Here is a 22,361-nt window from a genome sequence, read left to right as displayed (position 1 = left end):
ACAACTTTATCGCATTGTTCTCAACTGAAATGTACATTAAATTAACTTAACCTAACCACTAATAATGAAACAGTTTAAAGTGCTGAATGTGTACACCCCGCCCCCCAGCAAGTTAAGTGCAGCATAGCAGTACCAATTACTTTCACCCACTAGAGGGCAATGCATGATTATTATTGTTTACTACATCTTCCCCAAGAAGAAATTATGCCAATTTACCGGTATGTTTTCACTTTTCAGTGCATAAAACAACACAGATTCTTTAATGAAACTGTTGAATGGAATCGAGAGATACTTAATGGAATCTACTCCGACCCTATGCTCCGACCTGATGGGGTGCTGTTTTCTATTTCTTGGAAAACTTTTAATACCATCAATCAATCTGTAGAGTAGAGAGTTTATTTATTTTGGTCATTAAAAACAATACAGTGCCTGCTTTGTGTTTTTTTTTTTTGCAAAAAGAAATATTGACCAAAAAGGTGTAGGCTGAAGCCTAAGCTTATTGTGCCTACCCTTCTAACAAATAATTGACTTTCATAGGTAAAATAATACAACAAAGCAAACAACAGAAGGGAAAAAAACAAACAAACAAGAAAACAAAACAAATACAAACAAACACAACATAAAACAAAAAACAAAGCAAAAACAAGAACAAAGACATACAGGAAAAAACAGTTAACAGGAACAAGACAAAAAAGAACAAAAACAACAAAAAACTAAAACGAAACAAAACAAGAAAACAAAACAAAACATCATATCAATGTTCTATATGTATCTATTGTTTTTGATCTATACAATTTTTTTAATTTATTTATTGTACTACAATTTTTTAGTTCGTCATCCAGTCCATTCCACAGCTTGACCCCTCTGACCGATATGCACCTCTCTTTGGTATTTATTCTAGCATTTGTTTGTTTGAATATGGCAGTGCCCCTTAGGTTGTAGCGGCTCTCTCTAGGCCAGAACAGCTCTTGGATACAGCTCGGGAGCAGGTGATTGTGTGCCTTGTACATTGTTATTGCGGTATTTAGATCTACTATATCTTGGAGTTTTAAGGTGTTTAGTTGAATAAATAATGGGTTGGTTGGTGCAAAATAATCAGATTGGGTGACAATTCTTATGGCTTTTTTTTAAGTAGAAAGATTGGCTGGATAGTTGTTTTGTAGTTGTTCCCCCATACCTCCACACAGTAGTTGATGTATGGCAGTACGAGGGAGCAATACAGCATATAGCGAGTTCTGGTTTAGAATAGGTTTAGCTTTATACATTATAGCAATGGTTTTAGACAATTTTGTCCTTAGATTATTTATATGCGATTTCCAATTAAGTTTACTGTCAATAATTAAACCTAGGAATTTATTCTCAAACACTCGTTCAATTTCCACATTGTTTATCATAATTTTAGCCTCTCTGTTAATTGATCTATTACTGAAAATCATGAATCTGTCAGATAGGAAACAGGTGCGTGCGTCGGTCGGGACCTTATTACTCTGTCGGGTCGGGACTCAGTGACTAGTGAGTCGGAGCCATGGCGTCTCTTTTGTACACCGATGATCTGACCTGCTGCATTTGTCTGAATTTCTTCGATGATCCAGTGAGCCTTCCTCTCTGTGGACACTCTTTCTGTAGGAAGTGTGTGACAAACTGTCTGTCTACATCGAGCCAGTGTCCACAGTGCAATGAAACGGTTCCAACAGATGAGAAATACCTCCGCTCTCCTAGCGACATTCTGAAGAGCCTTGAAGAGAAAGCTGCGAAGATGAAAATAGAACATGAGGAAATGCAGGTAAATAAGGCCCAAACCACACCAATGCAAATATAGTCGCAACTCCCAACAAAACAGTTTTAAGGACATGGCACAACAATGCAACTCGGATCCTTGTCCCACTTAATCCCACTTAGCCACGTAGCCTGTGAGTCATTTCACGAAACCGCGGTACGATTTGGATTTTTCTTGAAATTTTGACCAAAAGGTTTTACTTTTCTGAATGCAGGCCACTACTTAGCCCGTCTCCGGACCCCCCGGGTTGAGCTCCTTTGGACCCCAACCCATAGGGTCCGGTATCACCAAAGCAAAGCTACATGATAATTCTCAAACGCACAATGACACCGTTGCGTTTGATTTTGCTGCGCTGTTCGTGTGTGATGCTGACATATTCCAAAAGAAGCATATCTGCTATAGGAGCCAACGGAAACATCAATTAAACTTTCATTTGGCGCAGAAGCCGTTAAGTATTTTTAATCTTTGTCAGACCGTTTTGGCAGCTCTGAAATTCTCTCTTTCGTCCTTCCTTGTTGACATCCCATTGTACCGCCTCCAGCATCGGGGTTGGCTAGCTGCGCCTCCCTACGCGCCTCGTAGGCGCAGCTAGCCAACCGAGATGTCAACAAGGAAGGACCGAAGAGAGAATTTCAGAGCTGCCAAAATGGTCAAGCAAAGTTTAAAAATACTTAACGGCTTCTGCGCCAAATGAAAGTTTCATTGATGTTTCCGTTGGCTCCTATAGCAGATATGCTTCTTTTGGAATATGTCAGCATCACACACGAACAGCGCAGCAAAATCAAACACAATGGTGTCATTGTGCGTTTGAGAATTATCATGTAGCTTTGCTTTGGTGATACCGGACCCTATGGGTTGGGGTCCAAAGGAGCTCAACCCGGGGGGTCCGGAGACGGGCTAGCCACTACTCTACCTGTGATTACGAGAAGACCACATATGGCATGCATAATCAATCTTTATTTCAGACTACGGTCCATAACAATCAACAATACAGGGGACAATACAACAAATTAAAAACCAGCACAAAAAAAACATACAGACACTCTCCAGTGTTTCCAGAAGCAGGAGGAGTACCTACTCCTCCTGCTTCAGGTACTGTACCTGATGCTGCTTTTCTTGGGCATGGCCAAAGTCATTATGATTTAATTGTTTGTCATTCAACCTCATCATAAAAGTGTAGGATACATTAGAATCCCGAGAACAGCATCCAGAGTAGGAACACCACTGTTTACAGATGGCTGGCACTTAATTGTCCATCTCGGGAGCCTCGGCAGGATTCTGAGAGCATCATTATAATATAATGATGTTGCGGGTGGCATATTATGGGGAGGCATACTATGGTCCGACGGAGCATTGGTTCGACATGCCCGCAACTTATTATATTTACCTTTACTGTAGCTGCACCACAAGTGGGCAGTATACAGTGGTGCACAGTAAGCTTTAAAAAGGGCTATCTTGACATCAGTACACTTATAAATGAGATTAAGAAATCAGATAGGCCTATTGTTAAAATAACACGCAATTTTCACAAATATAGAATTGAGCTATTATAATTTATGACAACATAGAGTGAAATGACTATAAAACATTGTAAAATATTAAAGGTGTGAAATTGCCTATTTCTGTATGATGTATAATTAGGGCCAGTTCTTATGGAAGGGAGAATTGTGTAACAGGGTTGAGTGCGACTGGGGGACAGAGCTATATAATGATATGATTAATCATCTATTTATTCAAATTCAAGGATAATTTACGTCATGTGTCTGAACAAATCGGCTTTTTGTGGCAGCACAAACATTTAAATGAAGATAAAATACATGCATACATTTTTGAGTGGTGTAAACCACTCCTACAACTGGCTTTGTTAGTCTGTCTGTCTGTGCTCAAAAAATGAGCACGGTTGCTACGGTCACCGGGTTCACACGGGTGTGATTTCATTACGTCAGACATTACGTCAGACCACAGCTGATCAGTCTATATAAGACCTTACACCACTCAGTTCACACGGGTGTGATTTTTACACTATTAAAGGGAACATTTCAATTGATAAAAAGCTTTTAGAAATAGATTTTGGTGACTCAATCGATAGAATACACCTGAAAAGGTCAGAGGGGACCGCAAATCTTACCGTTTCGTGGAATGACTCATATCTGTACATTATGTCTTTAAATATTATGATGAATTAAAAATGGAGGACCCTTATAAACGAGTGTTAGCTTTTTCTGGTTTTATCCTCCTAGCAACTCCCGGGGCTTAAGTGATAACCGTGATTTAATCTGTGGTTGTTGGTTCAGACTGGTGGCAGCCTAAATGTCATTTCCTATCCAGATTGTGTGTGTGTGTGTGTGTGTGTGTGTGTGTGTGTGTGTGTGTGTGTGTGTGTGTGTGTGTGTGTGTGTGTGTGTGTGTGTGTGTGTGTGTGTGTGTGTGTGTGTGTGTGTGTGTGTGTGTGTGTGTGTGTGTGTGTGTGTGTGTGTGTGTGTGTGTGTGTGTGTGTGTGTGTGTGTGTGTGTGTGTGTGTGTGTGTGTGTGTGTGTGTGTGTGTGTGTGATTTATTAAAAAAAAAAACTGAACTAAACATGCCAAAGGAATGTGATTCAAACGGTATACATGTGGTTTTATTCTGACTTGATAGAATCAATCTTATTCTATCTGGATATAGTCCAAAAATCTAATTTAGGGGGTCAGTGTCAACATTGTGATACCAATACCGTACGTTATTACTGTTAAAATGTCATTCTATATTTTAAGTGTTGCAACATTGAAAACTAAACATTAAAAAAACCTGCATAATGGGGTGCGCATGCCACATGTGGACTCTGGCCTGGCAGCGTGTCGCGTGTTCGGGTCCCATTCGCGACGACCCTTGCTGCGTGTCTCTCCCCTTCTCTCTCTCCCTCTTTCCTGTCTATCTTCACTTGTAACTAAAGTAAGGCCAAAAAACAAATCTTTAAAAAAAAAACTGCATAATGACAAGTCATCACTCACGATATCAACGATATATCATATTGCGATACCGATATTGTGCATGTTCATACCTCGATAAAGATATGATAATGATATTGTGCAGTCTTAATACAAACCAATGCTTATTCCTCTTTGCCCCCTGTCTCTCTGTCACAGGAGTGTTTGTGCCCTGAACATGAAGAAAAGCTCAAGTTCTTCTGTGAGACGGACCAGCAGTTGGCATGTGTCATTTGCAGAGATGCGGAGAAGCATGAGGGACACAAGTTTAAACCAATCAAAAAGGCTGCTGTTTCTTTGAGGCGGGTGCTGGAAAAGGGTGTGGAGAAACTCTTTACCGATGTCCTGGCTATTGAGAGGCAAGCCCATGCACAGAGAGAAGAAATAACAACCACCAAAGAGAAGTCTAGTCACCTGAATACTCAAATCAACGCCCAATTTGAAAAGATGTACCAGTTTATGTTTAAGCGAAAGGAAGAAATAAAGAAAGAACTTATAGAGAAAGAGAGAGAGGCTGTAGAGAAGATGAGTGCTAATTTGAACGCTATGGAGACTGCCTTGTCAGAGTCTAGAGCGACAGAAGCCAAGGCAAGGTCATGTTTGGAAATGACAGACCCAGAGAAGTTCTTACAGAGCTGGACTGAAGGTACCAGCACCACAATGCCAGAAAGCCTATTCAATTCCAGAGCGATAAAGTTTCAAGTGAACTCTTCATCTATCTCTCTGGGGCCCTATGAGAGTCACCTGCAGTTCTTTGTCTGGAAGGAGTTGCTAGAGGTGGTCAATCCCCTACCAGACGACGGATTATTATGGGGGCCATTATGGGGGAAAAAGAGGTAGGCGATAGGGCCTTTTGGGAACTAGGGGTACGCAACCATTTCCTGAGGTGTGTCTGGTGTGATGAGAAAAAGTATAGCATCTACCATGGCAAAGTTGGAAGAAACCTTACGTTTACTGGCAGACTTCAAAAGATTGGAATTTACCTTAACTGCTCATCCAACCAAGTGTGTTTCTATGATGCAGCTAATATGAAGCATGTTGATACTATAACGTCCACCGGTATGCCTATGCCACTGTCGCCTTATTTCAATCTTGGAAAGAATGAAGGCATACGGGAGGGAGATTGTAACCCCTTGATGGTGTGCTGGTACTGAGCTGGTTTGGTAAAACCTATGCAATCATCTACATTTGTACATGCAAGCATAACTACATGTTTGCATGTTATACTGAGTATACAGTCATATCTAGCACTTTACAATGGCTAAGGTCTTTCCTAATGCATTTTACAGTGTAACCATAACCAATCAATGGAGTTACATGACCTCTTGCTAAGTGTTTGGCAGAGGTAATGTCCAAAGAAAATAAAGCTGCAAACTAGGCTAACATTGCCACCACTTTATAATCTTAATCTTCCTTTGTGGATCTTCATCGAGAGAAGTTGAACTTTTTCACTCTTTTCTGTTGGGTTACATTACTCTACATTTAACCCCCTTTTTTGTTACTCTGTCTTTCTTTTTATCTTAATGTGAAGTAAGTTGTTTTGTACAAGGATTAATTGGAGCATAAAGATAAAGCGCCACAATTGGCATTGTGGTTAAAAACATTTTTGTATCAATATTCAATGAAGCTTTGCTAGATCAAAGCAGGGTTATTAAAATAAATGAATGGAATAAATTCTTGGCCTCTACTTTATTGGGGGATGTGGGAGTACTTGTATTTTTGCTGCGCTAGCCAAGCAGTTTCCTGTGTTCTGTTTTTGTGTCATGTCTTAAGTTTAATGTTATATATTTTTTTTTAAGAAAATAAACTTATTCACTTTGACTCAGTACACATGGCTATTGCTGATTGTACAGCCTGTCACAGACTGAGGTTACCTAAATACAATCATATCTACTGATCAGTATCAGCAGACTGTTACTGGGTCAGACCAGATCTGTTTTCGAATAAACTTGAAATGCATGAAGACTTAATGCAAATATTTCATGTTACCTGCATTATAGATGAACAGATAATTCCCTCCTAGCCCTAGGTTTAACTTTTCATCCCTATTTTGTGTATTACATAGTTTTCTGTACATGAGGCAGTTTGTACAATTATCTGACCGACACTGGTATTTCACCCAGAAAGCTCCACCCTCCTCAGTTTCCCAGTAGTCTGACTCCCAGTTCTAAACATCAGTGAACATGAGACGTGTGTTACTGTAACACACGTTACAGTACTTGCGTTAGTTACTGGCAGAAGCCGTTGGGGGCTGATTTCACCGGATTTCACCCTACATCCCCCGTACACAAAATGCGTGCAAAATGCGTGCAAGTCATATCTACCCCTTATCAGATATGGCTGGCAGATCAGTCCCATCCGTTGCAAACCACTTTGGTGTGGCCTATTCAGAGGGGAAGACACTTGTTGAAAGCTGAACAGAAGGATAAATACAGATGAATACAGATTTACTTCTGATAGTGTGAAAATGTAAAAACTGATGCCTTTTGTAAACTGTACATTGTCTTGAGGCCCATTTATACTCCAGTTTTGGGGGTCAGTAAAAACCAAGAGAGATGTGTTTCTGTGAGCGGTGGGTGAGTCGTTTTCCACCACGGCGTGACGTCATGTCGTTTTCGGTGGTCACCTTATCACCTAAAATTAGTATGAATGGGCCTTTAGTGTGCAAATATCTCTTCCATCTCTTACCATCAGGGCGACGGTACATGGTACCTTCCCTGCAGGCTAGGGCCTCAAGATCGTTTGTTCCCATAAGTATAGGACTTATGAACAAGCAGGCCCCATCTCAGTTCCGTGCATAAAGTGTGATGTGATGCCTCTTGGAACTATGACTGGTGGCCTTCTGTTGGCATTGTTTCTTTATTGTCTATGTACTGTTTGTTTGCATATGTTTTATGTATATCCTGATGACTGCTGTGCACAAAACAAATTTCCGAAAGGACGAATAAAGTATCTATCTATCTAATAAACCATCTCCGTAACAGTAAAACAGGGAAAACGGAGATGAAGGCTGTCATAGAATTATTCAATGACACCTGGAATTGATTGTCAATCAATTATCAGGATTCTTATGGCTGGTTAACATGGTGTAAGGCAAGGGTAGATATAAGACTTTGCATGCACGCTCAGGTCTCGACAATATTGGAAAGGAGGGAAAACTACTGTCTTTTTGAGAATAAATTAAGGTTTGAAATTAAATTAAAATTATATATCTGAAATTAAATTATATATTTGTTTTATTACATTTCAGGAGACATTGCAGGAACAATGTTAAATAACAGAAAAAGATGGCCATGTGAGAGGATTTTCTTGAAGTGATGGCTGCTATAATCTTGGGTTATATAGCTACCTTTTTTCAATAAATTAAACCTTTACCAAAATAATGATTACTTTATTGGCCCTGCACCCACTGTCGAGGTGCGTGTAAATAGGTAATGCTCTTATATAGCTACCTGCACGCTATGATACAAATCTGAAATATTCAATCTATTTTAGTTTAAACACTGGAAACGAAAGGAAGAGAGACGCGGAATGAAATGCAACAAGGGTAGTTGCAATCTAACGATGATCTGGTCAACTAAGTACTGTCACAAGGAATTCTAACTCAGTGTCATATTTCTGAGCTTGGTCAAGGTACCTTTACATCTGATTCTGATGCAGGGGGCGGGAACAACCAATTACTATTCTCCGTCTATTGTATCGAATTGGCAGAAGCAGTCGTCAATGTTTATAATGCGCTTTTATGATCTTTTCTATATGTTGGCAGAATCCGTTTCATTTGCATTGTCTATGAGCTAAAAGTGTGATTCTAATAATGCCTCACCATGCAATGTGGGATTCATCCTTCCTCACTCACAGAGCACAGGAGCAACTGATAATGATAATGACCATATTTAAACTTGTCCAGGTATCTATATAACCCAAGGTTCTACCACACAAGTACAAAATCACTTTAAAACTACAACATAAACTGCTACTGTCAGCAGTATTTATTAGAACACAATCGCTCATGTCGGGATCAAACCCAACATACATTTATAAATCAACAATCATGTTCCGTTGCCCATCGTGACGTGATGTCAGTCTTCGTTCACTGACGTCTTCCTCGGCAACAGAACAAGGTCCTTCAGTTCAGGCGTCAGGGACTTGAGCTCGCTGCGGATCATCAGGGCCTCCTCGTCCTTCTCGGCACTGTCGTCCTCATCCTCTCCCATCTCCTGCTTCTTCCCGCCGCCCCGGCCCAGGGCCACCAGCTGTTTCACCACCAGGCTCTGATAGCGAGACAGCAGCTGGTGCTGTTCCTGAAACACATGGAGACACACGTTTCAGTGCTGGAACTCGGCAACCTTGGAAACACAAGCTTGGAAACGCAATCATTACAAACCGCCACATGGTGGTGATATCTTGCCTTTTCTGATAACTGGTCAGTTATGTTTACATTACAATCAAATGGGGCTGGGCAATAGACAAAATCAAATAGCACAATATTTCTTTACCTTGGTATCGATATTATATTATGACGAACATAAAACAACCTTGCAATGCGTTGTGAGCTTGTACAATGTTTTGCCTGTTTTCCCAGGCAATATATCTCATATGATATTGATATCATTTGTATCTCCCACCCCACCCTACAAACAGTTCCATACACTTAAGCTGAGGTGTGTATGTCTACCACCATGTTTCTGAGGTTCTCCAATCCATGAGTTATTCAAGCACCATACAGCATTATGTGAGGTTTTTAAATCTATAAATGTCCAGTTCATACATTTCCAGTTCGTACATTATATCATACACATACTGTACACCATTTGGTGCATACTTTCAAACCATGAGGTATACATTTTTTGTACGACTCTAGTCACTCTAATGACGTTGAGATAATGCGTGTGTAACATCATTGCAGGGTATAGCCTCTTGCCGTCAGCCGATTCCTCTTTTGACATCCCCCCACTTTCCACTATGTTGACTGGTGGTTGTTGAATGCTTTCTTGTGGTCACGTGGATCTGCTGAGAAGAACCGCGTTTCAATTCAAACCCACCTTATTACACACAGCTAGGGTTGGGATGTGGAAACGGTCCGGGTTTATCACACTGCCAGAGCTGGTATGTGGACTTCACCTCTATTCTGCTATACAATTGCTATACTGGCGGTTCTCAAACATCTACAGTAACTACCATAACTCTGAGTGAGAGAGAGAGAGAACTGTTGTTGTCAAACCATGTTGTAACCCATCTTAGCTACTAATCCATTTATGTATTCAGAGTGATTAGGACAGGTTCATGGCAGTAGTACCGGCGGTATGCGTCCGGTGAGTGTGCCGATGACTTGAGGCACACAGCGTCCTGGTGCATGGAGCATGCAGTTGGTGCTGGCCTGGAAGAGCAGAACGCTGGTCAGGTGGAGAGCCAGGGCCGGGTCTTCTGTCTCTTTTAACTGCTCCGTCAGCGCTTGGCGGTGCACAAACAAGGCCTGCCTGAAGACGGCACACATAAACACTGATGTCAAAATCTGTGAAGGGCCTCTCTTTAAAAAACGTTAAACTTTTATAAAGAGAGCACCGTTTAAAAACTTAAATTGTAGAACATTGTCAGACATTTTTTCCCAAGCATCTCTACGTTACTACAAACAGTGATTTGCTGGGGCCATTAATGGAATAACCAATAGCCAATGATTATGTATGATATACTGTATGGCAATGTGAACAGGCATGTATTGACGACAACATTGTCTGTTAGAACAGCATCCTGTATTTATGCTGGACAGTAGCTTATATACATAACATAATTATATATTACCTGTCCCTTTTCTTGTCTCCCTTCTTCAGCATGAAGCCACACACCTCAGCTGAAGTTTCAACGTTGGTTAAAAAGTCTTCAATAATCTGTGAAGGTAAATAAATAAATACATTTAAAAAAATAAAAAAGTAAAAGAAATACAGACCATCTGATGACAGAAATCAACTTACTTTTCCAATCAGGCAGTTGTGCAGCTTCATAAGAGGTCCTTTGGTTTCGTCTGGTAGCTTTCCCAATATCTTCACTCTAGCCTTAAAGGACGACAGATGGGGAATTCAATGAGATTTCAATCAGAGCATGTGAGCGGAGCGCGAACGGGAGGAGTGCAAACTCTATAGCGAGGACCGCGTGCCGCTCCGAGCAGCCCAAAATAGGGATGACAGGGTTATTAAACCCATTAATAAATTTTTGCGTTTGCTTTAAAAACAACAGCAGATCTACAAGCTCACAGCGCGTCACTTTGTGTCGCACTGCAAGCTTGTACATCTGCTATTTTTGAATATTATTTTGAAAAATCTTGAAAGTGTGAGAAGAACAGCTGATTTAGAAGGTGTTAATTGATGTATGGGCCTCTGGGGGACAAACTGACCTCACTGGTGATGGAGCTGGAACTCTCCACTGACATCATCAGCTCAGCAGCCAGGAAGTTGACCAGGATGTTGGTGAGATCTGTGCACACGGTTTTCAGAACGTGCTTGGCGATAAGGACCTGGGTTTCATCTGCCAGATCAAAGTGGATCAGGTTAAATCAGTGGTTACTAATATAGTACTTTAGGTACAATTTAGAGGTGCTTGTACTTTAGTTGAGTATTTCCATTTTTCAATACTTCTATTCCACAACATCTCAGAGCCAAATATTGTACTTTTGACTCCACTACAATTACTTGACACTAGTTACTACTTACTTTGGATTAGTATTACAAACATGAACCAGTTGTGCCCTATCTGTTATTATAAGTTATTTGAAAATAGCCAATCTACAAGCTCACAATGTGCAATTTACAATTTAGGCATTTAGCAGACGCTCTTAATCCAGAGCGATTTACATTAAGCAAGAACAAAAAAGCATGGCAATACATCACATACATAAAAAGTAGTTTTCATGAAACATGTGTAAGCTAAGAATGTAACAGTGGAATCTCTCTAATGAAACTATACATACCGGTATATATATACTATACAATACATATATACTATAAAGTGCAATGCAATGCAATTCTAGTGCTGTCTACATCACATGCTATAGGTCTGTATAAAATGCCATCTAAGTCTACAAAAAATGCTAAGGGGCACATGCGCCACATGTGTTGTACAAAAAACTGTTCACTTGTTGTAAATGCATTATAGCTACATTCATAATAGCCTGGAACTCACCTATGCTTTTTATGGCATAGGCAGCTCCCGGCGGATCCTGCCGGGAGAAACTATGCGCAGCTGCGCGACATGAGACTAATTACTTAGAGCGACAGAGAGAGAGAGGAGTGTGTGTGTGTACATGTGTGCGTGTGTGTGAATTTAACAAAGGTGCAGACGATCAGAAATCAGCAGAGAGTGAGCGATGTTTGCGCTACTCTATGCCGAATTGAAGTGGACTCGGACCCAGACTTTTTTTTTTCTCCCTGGAAATAAAAACGTCTGGGTTTCCGAGGCTACATTCATAATAGCTCAGTGTTCAACAGCGGTGACCTATGTGTCCACACCAGTGGAAAGCAGATGCTAATGCTATTGCTTACTGCACCTGAGAAGAACTTGGTGCCTTTTTCAAAGAGGCGGATGTTGTTGTAGAGGCTGGTGATCTCCTCCTGGAGGTCTTTCATGCTTTTCTTCTTGTTGGCTCCTGATGGAGAGCTGGTGGAGGACATGAACACTGACCGCACCACCTCCTGGTAAGCTTTGGTCAAAGGCCTGTGGTGGAAGACATGCTTCCATGTTAGAAGGTAGTTTGGGAAACAAATGTCTTGCCATCTTTCTATTGTACTTTTCGTAAATATAATGACTACTGTCGGGTGGTAAAATAAATAAAGGTTGTTTAAAGTTTTTTAAGAAAGAAAGAAAGAAAGAAAGAAAGAAAGAAAGAGAGTAAAATGTGAAGGAGAGGTGGAGTCAAATAGTATTATGTATATATGTATTTTTATTTATTCCAGCAATCTATATTACCTTACTAAATGTTCCGCCAGCTCAGAAAGAATTTCTTCAGGAGAGTCACTCAGTCGCTCTTCTAAGATGGCCACTATTTCATCCAAGGTCATGAAAAGGACTTCAGTCTGTTTACCACGATCTAGGGAAAGAGTAAGGCTAAACTAATTGGTCTCAAGGGAGCTACATTTACCTTCAAACTTACACAAAACAGTTAAATAACCCAGAGAGGGATCTTTAACCAACCAGCAATTAAGCTCTTGTTAAATCAGAGGGTTTAGGCCTTGACTATACGCATATTTTTCTAAACAGAGAAAATTAAACAAGCACTTTCCACATGAACTTGATGATCTCTGTATCCACATAAACGCAAAAACAGAGTATTGCCCATCAGCAGCAGATCAGGGAAATGCTTCTGGCATAGGATGTCAAAACAGATGTGTGACATGATGCATATTTGATATGAATCGAAATCTTGTCAAAAATAGTTTCTTTTTACTTTTTTAGTAGAGCATACAGTGAATTTAAGCCCCATCATAGCAACCCTATTCTGGGCATGTCATAATAATAGTCAAACGTTCAGCGAAAATAAAGCGCATTGCAATGTGCTGTGAGCTTGTAGATTGTCTATTATTCATTCGCTGAAGAGATTTAGAAGAGGGCCAAGTACAAATAACTAGGACCTCCATGTCCACAATGTACTGGTTTAACCCATTCTGGACAGGAACCCACTTTGGTGTTAAGCATTATGTTATACTTTAGCTATTGAAAAATAGCAGATCTACAAGCTCATAGCACGCTTTTAACTCAGATCTTTGCTTCTGGGGGGTCCCTGGAAGGCTGGAACAACATATTTTCACAGATGGGGGTCGGCAATCCTTGACATGAAATAGTTTGAAATCCACTGATATGAAACATAGTTTTTTTCAGAAAACTGACATTATTTAGAAGACCTTTGTAGAATCTGGTCTCCGGTCTAAATGGGTTAAGTACTGTACACTGTGGCCATAATAAGTAACCATACTTTGTTGGGCAGGTCCGGTTTCTTCGTCGCTGTCTTCATCCCTCCTCCCTCCCTTCTTCTTGGTTTTGCGTATCCGGACCTCTCTGGCGTTGCCTCCCCCGCCACCTTTCACACTGCCACTACCCTCTGGGAACCAGGAACACAACATAGTGCATGAAGGATGGAAACTATCAACACATGATGGTTCATCTTGGATGCAAGTAACATCGTTCTGATCTACATACTGTCAAGAAATTACACAGCAATACTGTGTACAATACATAAGTAACTAACGTATCTATAGTGTCTATTTGGTTGTTTAATGTTTAAGAAAAATGTTCTAATATTCACACATAACCACTTTGAAACTGGCATTGCTCATTTTGGAAATATAGCAACTTTCAGTATGCGTCATACGACAAAGTATATTAGGTTTAAATAGTTAAAAATCAAATACTGTGCCATGTGACTGAGAATATGACTGAGAATATGCGTGCGTTTCTGTACTTCTGCCCTAAAAAGGTTTTTAGCTAACCTGTTGTCTTCTTCCTGCGCTCTGCCTCTTTCTTTTCCTTTCTAGAAGGACCAGTGACTTCTGTCATCATGGATGTTCGCTTCAGATCTTCTTCAGTTACCAGAAACACTGGGTTATTCTTGACTTCCTGAAACAGGACAGTGCTAAAACATTACCGACATGGCTATTTGTATATTCAATAGATACAAAGCTTTTCAGTGGATTAGGTAAATAAAGCTAAATATATTCTTGCAAGGCAGCCACCTACAATATTGCACACAACATGATGTAGACCTGTATAGTGTACTGCAGGGTTCCCCAATTAATTTTCCTCAAGGGCCGTATTTTGACTAGGGAACCAGGCTGGGGGCCGAGTCCGCACGCGCGAAAAATTGGGTTTTTTATCTTTTCATTAATTAATTAAAATTTGTTCTCAACCAGTGGTCCGGGGACCACCAGTGGTCCTTGAGGGGGTGCCCAGTTTGACATGCATAGGCTACTGACCCCCATTTAATGCCATTTATATCTGGGACACCCCCCCAAAACAAAACAAAAAAACTTTTTCTTTTTTTTTTTTAAATTCTTCCAGGGGCCACAAGGGGGCGCTCCGCGGGCCGCAAATGGCCCACGGGCCGCCTATTGGGGAACCCTGGTGTACTGTATGTAACAGAGGTGTTGTAAAAGTGCGACATCTAGTGGTTGAATGTTGTCTAGCGCTTCTTTAGCTACTTCTAATGTAGCAGGTCTAGTAATTGAAGTGATTGCCAGACATTCGCCTAAAATAGTCAATCTACAGGCTCACAATGCTGGTGTGAGCTGGTAGATTGTCTATTGCCAAAGAGATTTTGTAAAGTACAGATGTCTGGGGATCCCCGGTCAACAAATGATATTGCGTTTAAGTGGTTAAATGTCACCTGTAATCCATATTGAAAAGGAAAGCCGTACCATTTGCGCTTTAAGCTGCATGGCCTCATCAAACAGAGAAAGGCAGTTGTTGATGAACTTCTCGCTGACGACCACCGTGTCTGCCAGCACCCTGGCAGAGGACTGCACACTGGCGTTCCTCATGGCCTGGTTGATCAGTATCACGACATCCTCCACTGACAGACAGCTCGGCAAAATTGGCTAAGTCGGGGAGAGAGAAGAGCAGCACCAAATGAGTTAGTGCAGTGCAACCTTTTTCATATCAAGGTCCGTTATGTATTTGCCATTTGAGCCACGGACCACCATTTGATGAGATTGTCTCTCAGACCTACATTTATTTTCTTTGGATACAATTTTGTCCATAATTCCATGCACAGGCAAACATTGGTCAAAATAACAATTCTACATTCTCCAATTGTGTAGACGTCTTGTAAATGAAGTAATGCAGATGCTTATCAATTGGACCCCCTCGAAACGAGATGCTACATCTCAAGGGGTTATTCCTATTAAAGAATTTCAATCAACAACAATTTAACCAAATGTAACCAAATGGACCAGCATGGATCCATTTGGTTTCATTTTACGCTCTCAAGAGTTAAAGATCTATAAGGGTCAATTTGGTTTGCCAAGGACCACTGGTTGAGAACCACTGAGTTAGTGTATGAGAATGTAAAGAATGTCTATTCAGAATGAAGACGATGTCTGATTTGTAACCTTCTTCACATTATTTATGTATTGTTTTAATGTTAACGACACAAACCCTAGCATCCCCGTTGTGGACATAAATAGACAAATATTCTGTGAAAATAGTAGATCTTCAAGCACACAAAATGTCAGCTTGTAGAAAAAGGAGTAGAGGGCAAAAAAGGAGATGACCATGTACAACCTGAGGGATCCCCAGTCAACAATGTCTATACTGTAGTGTAGGTGTAGGGTTTAAGCTCTGCACACGTACACAGGCACACCGACCCTCTTATAGATGGCTAGCCCCTTGTAGTGCCATGCAGTTAAAAGCAATTTGTGTAAAACGTTCATTTAAGAGTAGAAGGGTGGTATATAAGCACCTGGATATCAGCCCACGTGGCTGAGTTGACTGCTTCCTCCACCGAGGCCTCCACCTGGTCTACCAAGGCCTGGCCCACACAGGCAGCTCGCAGGAACAACAGCTTGCTGGATTTGTAGCGCTTCTTAATGTAGCCCGCTGGGTCAGGGATCCCCAACCGGACCAATGCGTCAAACTCTGCATGGAATCACAAAGAAGAGTTAGGTGGATTTCCGGCCCAAGCTTTTGTCACACAGTAAAATCCTTGGTGGTAATCTCTTAAAGCCTATACACTTAGTCATATGACGAATAGTGAAACATAATCCAGCTGCAAAGCTCATAACGAATGCATCAGCAGACGACACAGTGAGCTTGTAGAGCTGCTTTTTGGCATGAATAGGCAAACTGGGGTTCAAGTTATTCAACTTTGTCATAGGACCAATAGATCACACCACATAGCCATGCAACACGCTGAGCTTGTAGATATGCCATTTCCGAAATGTATACCCTCACTCACAGGCCTAATTAACACTGATGATTTTATTGTGTATTGTCATTAAGTAAAAGAAATACAATATAGACTCCAATGCCCATACACGTAATATTGAGAGCATAGTAAATAAATGAAGGAGTACCCAGATATCCGTTCTGCTTAAGGAAGGAGTCCACCCATGCATTCTGTGTTTTGGAGTAAATGTCAGGAATGTACACAGCCTTGTCCTGGCGGCCTCCCACCACTGCACCTTTAAGACGTCCAGTATTCACCAGCTCCTCCAAGACAGCTGACAGAAGCACACAGAAGCAGCGTTATTACACACAGCCAGGGTTGGGATGCGGAAACGGACCAGCTTTATCACACTGTCGGAGCTGGTATGGTATTCGGCTCTGCTATACAAATACATACATACATACAAAGGATCCCAACCCTACCCACAGCAGGCTATGAATAAACTACTGTGTATCATACGCTACGTTGCGACTGAATCAATAATTAAGTCAACAGAATGATAGAACTGCTTACAATATAGAAGATGTTCCTGAAATCCAAACGTTCCAATCATGGTGCTGACAGGTGTTGGCCTTGAGAATACAACAACAAAAGCAGCAGCAGGGGATTCAGTTTAGAACATAAAAGAAAACAAAGTAAATAATGCTCTAATTATGCTTAGGAGATTTTTGGGGGCATACCGAGTGATTGCACTGAAAAGCCCACTGATGCGTGCCTTGTGTCGCGCTACAAACGCTTGTGTAAATATGACACCCCTGTTGTACTGGTCCATTTCCCCCTGGATCAGCTTCCCTGGGCCCATACGTCTTGACAACTCCTACCATATAAAGTAAAAACATACCATTACACATGTTCTCATTTCTCAAGATGATTTCGGCATGAAAAGACACATTCAGTTAAAGTAGTGACTCTTTTTAGGAAGCCAAGGGGTATCAGTGGAGTATCAAACCGTACTATGATTTAACATAAGAGCTGGGTGAATATTTAACCAAAGCTTACTTTCAAAATAGCGATGCACGATATTTACATTTTGTCCAATATCCAATAGTTCAAATCAATCATTAGAATACCAATATTACAATACACATTTCCAGTAGGGTTTACCATAGACCAACTGTAACTGTGATTCTGGGTGTAGATGCAAAAACAACGGTGCATTCTTATTACCTGATTTATTAGGTCTACTGATGCACATAATAGTTCAAATAACTTAAATGTAGTAAAGTTGTAACACTTATTTTTGCATACATGTGCTTTTATATGTTCAACGGGTATTCTTTTGAAAGCTTCCCCAGACAGCACCGATTAAATCTGCAGCCTTCAATCATCAAAGAATTGCTTTTTAAGCTTCCCATTGAAACGTAATTATAAAATGTCGGCTAAATTACAGGGATACTTTTTTACCAATATTGTGTGTAAGTAAATATTGTCAGGTTCATTTTATTCCATGAGATATATTCCAAGATTATTTATTTTTATTGTGTGAGTTAAGAAAGAGTGACTCACCTCTGTCAGAAAATCCCCTGGAAGGTCATAGCCTTTACAGAGATCGGAAATGTTTATAAAACCGGCCCCTTGTAGTTTGTCATTCACCTCCTCTGCTAAGCTGTCCAGGTAAGTACTACAGTGAACAACATAAGATGAATACTTTCAGTAAAAGTTACAAGGCAGTATGCACCATTTATGATTATAGTCTAGTCTGGTATTTATTTAGTTATTACAGAATAGTCAATGATGTCATGTTGTTAACCATGCTGTCCATCACCATCACTGATTTATAAAGAGCATCATGACACATTTATTGTATTTATTTGACAATACAGAAAACTGTGTATCATGTTATAAAAACATGAAACCATTGCATTTTGTGTGGGGTTTCTAGCCGAGGCTAATTTGCGTCACCCTGTCCCCGTTTAGTCCTTCATATATAAATATCTACCTAGTTAAAAAATAATCAAATTATAATAATCACATGCAAGAAGCTCTAATGAATGAATTGCAGAAGCAATAAGATTCCCAAATTTAAAACGTGCATAACATCTTAGTGTTCGCAGCTTTGGTTCGATTTGAACCAATATACATTTCTAACATGCATTATGTGTTCATAATGAGAGCAAACATGAACCACCGTATACTTACTTATCTATGAGTTGGCCCAACACAAGGCGGACACCTCTTTCAGATTTTGCTATGTCGTTTGCTCTATTTTCAACATGGACCAAATCCACGTTGATACTCTGTAGAGGGAAGGATCATGACATGGTTTATGGGACGTTTAACTTTTAGTCAAGACATTACAGTGTAAGAATAGTACGGTATACATCTGTTTTTGGCATGTGATTGCATAATGTGAAAACAGCTGCTCACTGATTTTGATTTGCAAAAAAGGCCTTCAACAGCATGTTAACTAGTCTAAGAAAATAGTCTTCTTGAACGCACCTGCTGGAGATCGACGATGTTGACACGCCCTGCGAAAACAGAAAGTCTTATTATTCTTTTTCTCCAGGTTTTCAAAAATGCTTTCATGTCCCAGGCACACCAATGGACAAACTCTCAAGGTACACCTGTATTCACAGAAAAAACTGCTGATTAAAAGCTCACTCACAGCGCATCGCAACGGGTTGTGAGCTTGTAGATTGGCTATTATTTGACTGTGACGACTGACATGCCAAGTTGAAAGTTTTTTCTAGGCCCTAGGGCATAGTCAATAACGAGTCCGACCTGGCATCTGTCTACATAACATGCCATCTAAATTACATTTTAGTCTTTGCATAAGCCTGTAAGGTTGTCATGGCTAGGGTAATTGCTACAGTAAGTGTTACAGCTAAGGTTGGGTCTGAAGAGGTGAGTCTTCAGACTACGGAGGATGACCGTCTTGATCCAAGGCTATAGATGGCAGGAACATTATGTTACTGATATACAGGTTGAACTGACCTCCATGGATGTACAGCTCATCTCTGATATCCCTGCTGATCTGGGCTGGGGTGATGTACTCTTTCCCATCAAGTGTGTGTACCACATCCAGTTTCTTGTCCTGGACCAACTTTGCAATGATTTCAATGCAGTTCCTCTCAGACAACCTGTTGGAATTGTTCAAATGCATAAAGTGTTATTACTAATACTGACACTACACAATAGCTGAATAGACGCGAGTGAACATAATTGTTGCTGTCAGATAGAAACCTTGTATCTCCATATAGGAGATTTTTATGTTTTTTCATAAATGCCCTACTAGAAGTAGTGAAAATAGCCACTCGCAAACGTGTCGCGATGCATTGTGAGCTTGTAGATAGGTTATTTTCACTATTTCAAAATGTATGTGGTTCTCAAACTTTTTTATTTTCAAGGACCCTATAACTTTGAGTGTACAAATGGAATCAAATAGTGTACAAATGGAAACAAATGTACTACCCGTACTATTTGGTGCCTTTTTGGGGGGGGGGGGTCATTTGGGTGGAGTGGGAAATTTGGTATATAGGTTTTTTTGCCTTTTAAAAACGGCCATAGCCGTCATCACAAATGTGATGAGATCAGCACATTTGGGCACATTTGGGTGCGCATTTCCGAACGCATACCTTGGCTATAGCCGTTTTTAGCCAAAGGGGTGTTTTTTGTGCAAAACTAATGCTTGGAATGAATTCAGAATTATATAACCCCCTATAAAATAAATTGCTCAATGATGACAGCCGGTCATCAGGTGACCGGTCAGCAGGTGGATTCATGAATGTATGTACATAGACCATATTTTAGGCCAATACAAAATATTTATATACCAAATGTCCCACTTTGAACAAAAGTTACTAGTCTGGCTACCAGACTATGACTATGATATGGTGCATACACTGCATAGAGTTATAAAGGAGGTATGGTGTATGGAGTGTTTCCAGTAATATAAGCCAACTATATCAGCACTATCTGTTCGACCAGAACAGCTAGAGCCTTCATTAGTAATCATTGGTAACACCTGGGAAGGAAGGAAGAGACTATAAGTTTTCATCCAATATGGCTGCCCGTGCTTGCCTCCAACAGAGCACTTCTAAACCTTAGAGTATAAATTCCAACCCAAACTCCAATATTTAGAAAAATTATCACCTCCTGTCTTGACAGAAAGTCAGTGTTAATTTGTGTTGACTAAAACTAAAGACTAAGTCGACTAAGGTTTTTAAATAGGACTAAGACTAAATGGTGTGTTATTCAAAAGACTAAGATTAAATTAAAATAGTGAACACTGCAGAAAGTAACGTATACGGTGGATTTTTATGAAACTTGGCAGATACAAAGAGGATAATCCAAGCTTTCTCTGCAGCTGTAGCCCTGATACATGACTGCCATGATAGTAGGGCTACTGCAGCTGCAATGTCGGTGAGTTGAGTTTAACATAGTTTGTTTCATTTGTTTGAATGTGCTGTCAAGAGTTGGTATTGCAATAGCCCCTCTTGGATCCCTACGTACAGTTTTCTGACATTTGGAGTCATCCAAATGTCAGAAAACTTTACGTAGGGTAGGGTTCCGAAAGTGGCTAGTATTGCAATCGCAACTGCCAGATATATAAAAAATACCAGCGTTGCTTGCGGCTGGTGTCCACCCGTCCGACAGCAACGAAATGGCATATGTCAGACTGGAGTGTGGAAGGAAGTGATGTAGTACACACTGTACTACAGTACTCTGGGGTCGTATGGCAGTATGGCATGGCCAGGCTCTGGGCATGGCGGTGTCGCTCGCTGATTTACAAGTGAACAGGTTTCGGATTTATATTATTACTTGCCTTTATTCGTGTCTGACTCAGTTAATCCTGAACACGTTAGCATTAGCCCACACATCTTTCTGTATGTGGTTGTTTTTGCATTACCTCTGCACAGTGTCAGTGAACTGTGCTCTCTGGAAGTCTGCAGCAAGGCGTCGGATTTCTTCCCACGCATCTGCCATGATTATTGAAAGCTTATCAGTTGTTTAAAACGGTGTTTGATTCAAACGACAGTCGTATAAATGAATGAAACTCCTGATTTTCTAACGAGAGACCCAACCGCACTGTGGCCATAGACACTAGACAGACTGTGGCTAACACACGTCAACATTCAGTGACGTAGTACGGAAAGGCGTGAGGTTCAGTCTTCTTCTTCTTCTTCTTCTATTGGTATTTCCGGCAGTGTAGACGCTGTTGCGTATTACTGCCCTCCACAGTTCAGGCTGATTATTGATCTCATTCTAAAGGAACCCTAGGTGCGTTTCCATAAAGCCGTTTCTTTGCGCATTAAGGCTCTTGCGCAAAATCTCCTGGATGGAAACACATCAACATGCGAATAAGTCTCCATTTTTCGCAAAAACACTTTTTCGCTTGGAGGTTGCGGATTTAGGCTTTTTCGAAAAAAGGGAAATGCGCAAATAGTGTATGGAAACACTTGCGGAAAAGGTTTTTAATTAGAAAGCATTGAACTCGCATTATATCGCTTTTGAACAGTTGGAAAATAAAATAAAACAACGATGGGGAGGCAGTGGAGTGAACGGTGCATGGGATGGTGGACAGAGAGGGAGAGGGAGTGTCGGAGTGATGTTGTGGAATGTGGATACATATAAGGTCCCAATTTACTACTACCCGACCCGTCCGATTAATAATTGTGTAGCGTGTTCAAAGATCCCATATGAAGTCTGAATCCTCCCGAGTTGATCGGGGCGCTCCGATCATTTTGATATCTG

General features: G+C 40.7%; 2 protein-coding genes across 2 annotated transcripts; one reads left to right on the top strand and one right to left on the bottom strand.

Annotated features, from left to right (window-relative positions):
- Window positions 1-1,453: 1,453 nt before the first annotated feature.
- Window positions 1,454-6,569, top strand: LOC306941460 (nuclear factor 7, brain-like). The gene is made up of 2 exons (XM_079526946.1): window positions 1,454-1,783; window positions 4,901-6,569. The coding sequence occupies exons 1-2, from the start codon at window positions 1,526-1,528 to the stop codon at window positions 5,579-5,581; spliced, it is 939 nt and encodes a 312-aa protein (XP_079383072.1). The 5' UTR covers window positions 1,454-1,525; the 3' UTR covers window positions 5,582-6,569.
- A 2,131-nt stretch (window positions 6,570-8,700) lies between these two features.
- ufl1 (UFM1-specific ligase 1) lies at window positions 8,701-21,745 on the bottom strand. The gene is made up of 19 exons (XM_079526520.1): window positions 21,517-21,745; window positions 19,602-19,747; window positions 19,107-19,135; window positions 18,807-18,904; window positions 18,174-18,288; window positions 17,348-17,484; window positions 17,181-17,239; window positions 16,795-16,941; window positions 16,182-16,357; window positions 15,139-15,318; window positions 14,215-14,341; window positions 13,701-13,826; window positions 12,698-12,818; window positions 12,279-12,445; window positions 11,130-11,260; window positions 10,711-10,791; window positions 10,541-10,626; window positions 10,038-10,218; window positions 8,701-9,042 (listed from the first exon to the last, which is right to left on the bottom strand). The coding sequence occupies exons 1-19, from the start codon at window positions 21,591-21,593 to the stop codon at window positions 8,821-8,823; spliced, it is 2,406 nt and encodes an 801-aa protein (XP_079382646.1). The 5' UTR covers window positions 21,594-21,745; the 3' UTR covers window positions 8,701-8,820.
- Between the last annotated feature and the right edge of the window lie 616 nt (window positions 21,746-22,361).

This window comes from Electrona antarctica, assembly GCF_951216825.1.
Source record: "Electrona antarctica genome assembly, chromosome: 17".
NCBI classification, from domain to species: Eukaryota; Metazoa; Chordata; class Actinopteri; order Myctophiformes; family Myctophidae; genus Electrona; species Electrona antarctica.
Note: the sequence above shows the minus strand (reverse complement) of the source record. Positions and strands in the feature narration are given on the sequence as shown.